This window comes from Bidens hawaiensis, unplaced genomic scaffold, assembly GCF_021521415.1.
Source record: "Bidens hawaiensis isolate Kalapana, Puna unplaced genomic scaffold, B.hawaiensis_p1.1 tig00031430_1, whole genome shotgun sequence".
Taxonomy (NCBI): domain Eukaryota; kingdom Viridiplantae; phylum Streptophyta; class Magnoliopsida; order Asterales; family Asteraceae; genus Bidens; species Bidens hawaiensis.
Window position 1 is genome coordinate 71,670 of NW_027495287.1, and position 9,069 is coordinate 80,738.

The following is a 9,069-nucleotide window of genomic DNA, read 5'->3' on the forward strand; positions in this document are numbered from 1 at the left end:
TTTTGAGAACCATTTTGGACCACTAATAAAATCTCTAAAAAATATTTAAAAAAAAATCATAAAACAGAAAATAACAAAAAAATTAAAAAGGTAAAAAAACAAAATTCTTATATTTCATTCCGATTTCATAAAAAAAAACAAACTTTGTATTATACGCATGTGTATAATTTCATTTAATCTCTAGTTACGTAATGTACACATATGCATATTATCATATACCTTAAATTGTACATATGTGTATTAAAAACATGTATAAAATTTAAAAAGAGTTAAGTGTCATTTTAGTACATGTGGTTTGGTCAACTACGCAACTTTAGTACCTATTTTTTATTTTGTGCAACTGACTACCTCAGTTTCAAAAAAACTTGCATTTTTAGTACGTGTTTCTAATCCCGTCTATTTTTTTCGTTAAATCAGGGATAATTTGGTAACTTCGTTATTTTCTTTATTTTTTTCTTTTCTGTTAAACCCTTATAACTTGTAAACCCCAAATCCATAATCATAACATCAAAATTCAAACTCTAAATCTATATATCCTTGTAGTTTTATACTATCTTCCTAAAATTTGAATATGTGCATATGGAGTTAGTAAAGACCAAGTAAAGATTCTTGACTCCGTCAAAATATGACCCAAGCCACACCCTCCTACATCACTGCTCGTATTGTCAACTTAGTTGACATAAAGACATAAAGATTCTTGTTGCTTAATTATTAAACGCATGGAACAACAATAACCAATTACAGGCATGTTCATCGTCTAAAGTCAACTACCCTATTGATCTGAAGATGAGACTCTCTACCTGTTTGTTGCTTCTCCTTGGCGCCTTCATTCTCGAAATGTGTAGTGTGCATGCGACCCACGAAAAGACACGTAATTGTTCAAAACACCAACTGAAGATAGGTGGCGTGCTTGAACAAAGTTCTCGTGTTGGGAGAGAACAGAAGATAGCCATGGAGATGGCTGTCCATGATCTGTGCAAGATTGTGAATGATACTTGTTCTTGCCCCATTTTGCAACTGAAGGATTCTCATGGTAACCCGGCTCGCTCATATTATGAAGGTGCGTATTGAATATATATATATACATATATATATATACACACTCTAACGCTAGCCGTCTAGGCTAAAGGGAGAAGGTACGTATATGATGTGAAATGAGTGTTTTCGACCTTCATTCCACCATATTTACCGGATTGTTGTTGTTGGTTTTGATTGGTGGGTTTTTCGTATGTTATTTCTTTTGATTAATAATAATAATAAAATAATAAGGTAATGATTGTTGGGGCTCCATCAGCTACACCCATTTTTATCAAAACGCCCTATGGTGACGTGACGTCATATGGCGCAAAACGTCCCTATAGAGGCTCCATCCACTACACACGGTCTAAATAAATGGGCTACTTTCTATCCTAAATAAAACAATAATAAAGTAATTGGATTCTTTTATTTAATATATGAATGGCATGTTATAACCGGTATAATGACTAATTTTTTATGCAACGTACAAATCCACTAGAATCCTTCAACCAGCTCTACCCACTTCATTTTTCAACTTGTAGAGAAAGCAACTAACTGCTCCAAATGATTCGGTAAATAGTTCGAACTAAAATACCAACCCGTGAATCGATAATGTGCCGACCCGTAACCCGTGAACGAACCGATTAACCCAATAGGCGAACTGTACTCGCATCGTCTTAAGTGCGTGTAATCTGGCCATTCGGATAAAGATCGGACAGTTGTTTAGATCAAAATATAAAATTCAAAGTCTGATTGTCTATTGTCAAAATGGCCATGGATTGTGCGTTGTGTCTAAAAAATTTCAATATTTTGACCCCCTATGGTTAGAAAGGCCGTCCGGATATTGTTCAACTGGTTATTCTAATCAATAATTTTAAATTTTAAAGTTTTGACTTTTTTGTTTAAATTGGTCGTTTGAGTGTTTTGTGAACGGCCCGTCTGATGGTGTGAAATCAGATAAGAGTGGTGTGGCTATAGCATTACCCATTTCAAGTCTGGAACTTAGAAACAAAACTTTTCTGAGAACGAAATTCCTTTTGAAACAGTAATGGACCTGGTGAAGGGACAAGTTCCAGCAATTATTGGAACAATTGGTCCTCAAGAAGCCTATTTAGTTTCCGAGTTTGATAGAGCCACCAAGAACATCCCAATCATTTCTCTAACTCCAACAGCAACATCTGCATTTCCGGAATCAGCAGCTATGAAATCATTTATTCAAATGAGCCATGATGTCAAAGTCCATATGCAATGCATTGCTGCCATAGTTGGCCACTTCGGTTGGCGAAAAGTGACACCAATTTATGAAGATCACAGTACATTTAGGTCCAGTCCTGATCTCTTAACACTACTTTCTGATGCACTCGAAGTGGTCGATTCAACCATCGCACGCCCCTTAATATTTCCTCCCTTGTATTCTCTGTCAAACCCAAGCAGCTACATTACCAAAGAGTTTAAAAAGCTCAAGATGAAGGAAAATAGGGTGTTCATACTTCTAAAATCATCTCCAAGATCATGTGTTCAATTTTTTAAGAAAGCAAAAGAGTTGGGCATGATGGAAAAGGGTTATGTATGGATCATTTCAGATGAAGTATCAAGCCTTCTTGATTCGGTTGACCTATCTGTTATCATGAGCATGCAGGGTGTTGTTGGATTCAAAACCAACTTTGCAGATACCAGTGAGCATTTTTCAAAGTTCAAGCTTCAGTTTCGAAAAAGATATAGAAACAAATATCCTGATGAAGAATATCTGAATCCTAGTATTTACGCGCTACGCGCTTATGATGCAACTTCACTTGTTGTTAAAGCAATTCAAGTTTTAAATGTGTCTAGTTCATCAATGAACTTGCCACATGTCATCACACACACTAAACTCAAAGGCGTAAGCGGGAGCATAAGCTTCAAAGATGGAAAACTGGCTCAACTTCCAACATTTCGCATTATCAATGTAATTGGCAGAAGCTATAGAGATATTGAGTTTTGGTCACCAGAGTTCGGTTTCTTAAACGAAAAACTTGGAACTGGAAAGGACAACCTCAACTTGATCTGTTGGCCTGGTGGTACTCAAGGAATTCCAATCGGTCGGGTTCAGAGAAATGAAGGAAAACCACTAAGGATTGGCGTGCCAGCAAGAGGTGCTTTCAAGCAATTTGTCAATGTTAGTTATGATCCTAGCAAGAACGAAACCTATGTGACAGGATTTTCGATAAACGTTTTTAAAGCCGCTGTGAAGAAGCTCAATTATTCATTGTCTTATGTCTTTATTCCCTATAACGGATCGTATGATGACATGGTGGCTGAAGTTCATAACAAGGTATTGTAATTTTACCTAAGCTTTATAGTTGCATAATGAATCCAATATCTCTACATGTACTACTAATAAATGGAAAATCATCAAAATAAACATTTGATGAGTCAAGGTTGACAAAACAAACTAAACAAACTTTGACTTTCCATTTTACAAAAATAAACATGTACTTTTCGTCTGCGGCATGCATACGTGGATGCAAAATCCGTCGCCCACGTGGATAATCTAGGAATGAAGATTTTAGGAGAACCTTCTTTTAAAATTTGAGATCTTTTGAAGTTGAAATATTATATTTTAAACTCACTAGCATATCTCTAGAACAGTTGCACTTAGGAGTCAAGACTCAGGACTACATATGAATGTCCCATATACACATGAGTACATAATATTTTAGTTTTCATTTTAAAGTTTTCTTGCATCATGCAGACCTTGGATGCAGTTGTTGGTGATACCGAAATAATGGCAGATCGGTACGAGTATGTGGAGTTTTCACAACCTTACATGGACTCAGGACTAGTCATTGTGGTGCCATTAAAACCAAATCCTATGAAGGAAAGATTTATCTTCTTTTATGCCTTCACAACAAAGTTGTGGATCATATTATTGGCAATGACAATAGGCACAGTTTCAGTTGTCTGGCTTAATGAACACGTTCATGGGAACAAAGAATTTGTTGCAACATCCACCTTTGAGTATATTAGCAAGATGCTATGGTTTGCAGTCGCAGTTTTGTCATTCGCGCATAGTAAGTCCCTATTCTTGCACTAAGTTTTTTTATGTTAAATCCTTCACATATAACAATCTAAGATCATTGAAAAAAAGGAAATGATTGGCCATTTTTTTGTTGCCACATGTAAATAAACCGGGATATAGTAAGGTTTCTTTGTATGGTTGATTAGTAAAATTTGGAACACTTGTATGTTCATAATCGTCATAGAAATCAACTAAAAGATAAGCTCAAAAGTTTGCTACACAGTTTATAACCTCGCCAGCTGTTTGAGAGCCGTAATTATGTTTCCGAAATTCAGTTTGGACCAAAAAGACCACAACATGGTTAAGTTGTGACATGCTGCTGAACAAGCATTACCGCTTGGCTCTGTGAAAGGTTGACACACGAACAAATGTAATTGTTCGCCTATTAACAACTGGTTAAATTGGAATACCAAACAGTTACGTACGATGGTTAGCAAGTAAGACCCTCAAATAGGTGCAACAGTTTAATGCATGGCTCTCTTTACACGCAAAAACATAAAAGTCACCATGTTTATAAGTGATTGGTAGCAACAAACGTTTTGCACAAACCATTGTTGGAACCAAGGCGTGTATTGTGACGCTTTAACACGCTTGCACTAACATCCTACGATTATGAAAATAAATATCAACATAAAAAACAACAATTTATAAACTTGATCTTATAGTTTATTTTGTTATTCTTGTTGTTAGCGTTCGCTAAGATATCTCTAGTAGTCCACAGTCGTTGCAATATCATTTGGTTTGCATCAATAATTAGTGCATCAGAATAGATATTTTCGTCTTATTCTCACATGCATAATCTACAGAGCATAAAGATGACTTAATGATGCAGGAGAATTGATCAATAACAACCTATCGCGGTTGGTTCTTGCTACATGGTTTTGTGTAAACGTGATTGTTGCTGCCTGTTTTACCGCCACACTCTCATCAATTATTACAATTTCAAAGTTTCAACCATCATTAGATCTTCAGAGAAGTAATGCTTTTGTTGGCTGCAATCGGAATTCTTTCATCATTCCTTACTTAATGAACGTATTGAATTATAAGCTAGAGAAGATTAGACAAATTAATTCTATCGATGAATATGATAGCGCGTTCAAGAAGGGAGAGATATCAGCAGCATTCTTTGTAGTTCCGCACGCCAATGTCTTCCTTAAGAACTATTGCCATGGCTACGAAAAGTTCGGACATACCCATAAACTTGGAGGATTCGGTTTTGTAAGATGAATCTCATTTATTCTCAAATAAACAAATAAAAATAATCTAGTTTTTAACATTGTTCTATGGTTTGTATAGGTGTTCCGGAAGGGTTCACCATTGGTGGATGATATTTCCAAGGCTGTTCTGAAGGTAACACAGAGTGGAGAGGTAAATACTTTAGAGGACAATATGCTCAGTTCGTTTTCCAATTGTTCCCGGTCGGCTCAAGATGAATCTGGAGGTTCAGCAGGCCTAGATCTAGGAATTTTCGCTGGTTTGTTCATGATCTCAGGTAGCATTTCCACATTTGTGTTCCTCACCGCACTGGCACGTCTAGTTGTTAACCACTGGCAACCAATTCAGACAAACTTAAACCTCTTTTCAAGAATAAGAAATTTGTTGAGAATGTTGGTCCACATCAGAATTGTAGATCTCAGATTAAGTATAGAGTTGACTCCAAACCAAGTTGTTCCATAGTACGTGCATTCAAGGAAACATAATCCGGTCATTTCGTACGATTTTCGTAATGATTGAAAAATATAATCTTGTACTTTTGTTCGGAAGTAATACTATGTAAAGCATTACATTTGTTGTGTTATATATGTTGAAAATTTGGAATTACTCGGTAACGTTTATCCATCTTTGCAACATAGGTGTGGACGCCTCTATCCTGCCAGGGGGCGAAGCATAGCTTTAGGGTTGCTTCCAGTGACGGATCTAGAAATTTTTGTTACGAGGGACACAAAGTGAACCGTGTAGAAAAATGGGCCGGGTCAAAGAGAATTGGGCCAACCAACAGTTATCAAGGCCCTGAGCGGAATGAACTTTTGGTACATATGAGATGATAAATTGGTCTTTTCACACACTACTCGGTTAAAATACATACTATCATTCTATTATAATAAAAGACTATAACTTTTGTCACTTGTCTAGCTCATAGCTCTCCTCACCTTTTTCAATAAATTTTCATATATGGTCCTTATTTTAAGTTAATTTAATATATGAATCCATGTTTATGTTTATTAAATGTAAATACTAAGTGATTCATTCATTAGCATTAATAGTAAAATAAGGAAATATCAAAATTGAAATGCAAACATGTTAGAATAAAATTTGAAATTCACAAGTAATTACAAATTAAAAAAATGTGCATTATTGTCGAAGAATTTGGATTTGTATGATTTAATTATTAAAACAGGTCATATTTATTATGTATTTTAATATATAACAAATATGACTTTTTTGTCATCTATTTATATGAATTTTTTTGTGTAGTATAAAGTGTTTTAACAATAAGAAGATCCATATTTAGTTTTATATATTTTCTTTCATAGCTCAGACCAAAATGCTTCAGAAAACATATGTTTTATGACTGATTTATACTTTTCATATACATTCAACTATATTTAATTTAATATGTCTTATAAGATAAAGTACTTAATTAAAATAAATTTGATATTTTAAACAAAAAAGTTTGTTTCAATTCCATTCCATTATTTTCGTTTTTCAAAAATCATTTAGGATATTGAAACCTAGAATATCGTTTTCATTAGTTATTTACATAATTCTTATATTATATTAACTTATTAATTTTATTTTTATACAAATTCAACGAATTGAGGTTATGTTAGTGTTACATGTTGGTTAATACATAATTAAAGTGTTTATTATGGTTTATATTCAAAATAATAAAAAAATAAACAATCGATACATTATATGTGGAATGAGAACAATCGACTTGGACTAAATCCTGATAACGCCAGCGACTAAGGCTTAGCCTTTAATACCTAAAAATATATATGATTTAAAAACTAAAAGTTTATTTTTGTTGACCTGAAACCTAGAATTCTGACCCACGAACCAGAATTACTTCGGTTCAGGTTAGTATTTTCTTGGGTTCTAGTTTCTCGTGTCGGGTTAGTTTGGGTTCAGGTACGGATTTCTTGGGATGGGTTTCAGGTTACGGGTAAAAGTGACAGTCCTACTTCCAATTATTATATATAAGAATCACTACCTTCACTTTATGCAACTTTAAATCTTCTAAAATTCTTTTAACAAAGAATAATCACTATTATTTGAACATGGTTATAAGGTTAATATGTATTTGTCATTTTCCTGACAATTACATTCATATGAAATGAAACAAATCATTTTGTTATAGTTTAATTTTTGGTTTTTATGTTGCTTGATTATACAATTTTTAATTGTAAAAATTCAAAATCAACTAAAAATTTGTCATACACAGAATATTAATGACAACAAGTTTTTCATGATCAATTAATTTCAAATTCTAAATATTAAAAGGATGATTATAACATCAAAGTGTTGGTAATATGATTTTTGGGATAATCATGTTTATTTTATAAACATGAGCAGATGTTCTTAAATGACATCATATTAATTGATTAAAAGTTATGATATTTTTTGTGTATGAATATTTTTTTAATGGTTTCGTGGATATATTATCATTTATCAAGAGTTGGTATGTATTTGGAGAACCTTTTTTGTCACACGGACAGCTATACGTGGCTATATCAAGAGTTACAAACATACCTATATGTTACCTTATTAAGATTTAAAAGCAGACATGGACTAAAGATTTTGATTTTTGATAAACAATGTATACCTACTAATACAATCACAAATGTAGTGTAAAAGAAAGTTTTTACTTATTTGTAACATATTTGTGTAATTTTAGTTATATAATTTTTGTAATTTTAATGTTAATTGTAATTGTATTAACAATATATCATCAATTAATTTGTTGAATGTATTTCACTTAATGGTTAAAGTTTAAATTTTTCATCAATTACCCGTATAATACACGGGCCTCAAACTAGTATTATACAAAGTAAGAGAATAATAAAGTTAAAGTTTAGATAGTTTTTAAAGTAATTAAATACATATATAAAAAGGAAATAAATCAGAACTAAATTTAAAATTAAAGTATTAATTGACAAGAAAAGAATTGCTTTATACTTTACAAATAGATAATAGTAATAGACTTTTATTAGTATTATATTGAGAGAGTCATAGCAGTAATAACAAAAAATAACTCCCACCTTTTAACCCATCATCTTCCTCATTTCTCCCTCTATGTTCAAACTGAAAATCAGAGAAAAAGTTTGACACATTCTCTACCCACACTACTTCTTTTGCTTGTTCACCAGAGGGTTCCAGTCCATAACCGGCGGTAACCGACGGTGGGCACTTGTTGATTGTGGATTGTTCGTATGCTAGCACGTACCTGCAAACAAGGCACACCGGGAGACAGACGGTGGGAACCGGCCCACCCTACACAAGCCCTAAATCCGCCCCTGCCCCCCCCCCCCACCTTTTTTGCGCAACAATGTAAATTTGCCCGCTTTCGCCACCGAAAATTTGAGCGCCCCCCCCTACGTTTTTTTGTCCAACCGTCCAAGCTTCGCGCCACTGATCCCTGTTACCTCGCATAGCTTCACAACCACATGCTTCACCACAGCGTGGTGTTCAACTTCTTGGTACCTTCACCATAGCGTGGAGAACCCCATGCTTGTCCCCGTATTCGTCCTAACAAAATTACACTCTTGGTAGCCACATTATCACTCCTTAAGGTGATCAGTGTCCATACCACATAGTCTTAACAATTGTAGGGAATACATAATAAACTTTTGTCCCTAAATTGACCAATATATCTCTTTATGCTTCTGGAAATATGGGCGGTTCAAGTCAAGTCAACGCGGCCGACCCGGTTATGACCCGTAAGAGTTACACCGGTGGATAAGGCTTTTAGTGCTAGTGATTGGGCTTAAGGC

At 34.3% G+C, this 9,069-nt stretch overlaps 1 protein-coding gene across 1 annotated transcript; it reads left to right on the top strand.

Annotated features, from left to right (window-relative positions):
• The first annotated feature begins 786 nt into the window (after nt 1-786).
• LOC143582067 (glutamate receptor 2.7-like) lies at nt 787-5,785 on the top strand. Its single transcript, XM_077064715.1, has 5 exons — nt 787-1,060; nt 2,064-3,328; nt 3,749-4,067; nt 4,908-5,293; nt 5,372-5,785. The coding sequence occupies exons 1-5, from the start codon at nt 787-789 to the stop codon at nt 5,750-5,752; spliced, it is 2,625 nt and encodes an 874-aa protein (XP_076920830.1). The 3' UTR covers nt 5,753-5,785.
• The last annotated feature ends 3,284 nt before the right edge of the window (nt 5,786-9,069 follow it).

Excerpts from the sequence above, each read along its gene's own strand:
- LOC143582067 (XM_077064715.1), top strand. The coding sequence starts at position 787 with ATGAGACTCTCTACCTGTTTGTTGCTTCTCCTTGGCGCCTTCATTCTC. Across the intron at positions 4,068-4,907 it reads AGTTTTGTCATTCGCGCATA|GAGAATTGATCAATAACAAC; the intron begins GTAAGTCCCTAT and ends TTAATGATGCAG. Across the intron at positions 5,294-5,371 it reads AACTTGGAGGATTCGGTTTT|GTGTTCCGGAAGGGTTCACC; the intron begins GTAAGATGAATC and ends TGGTTTGTATAG.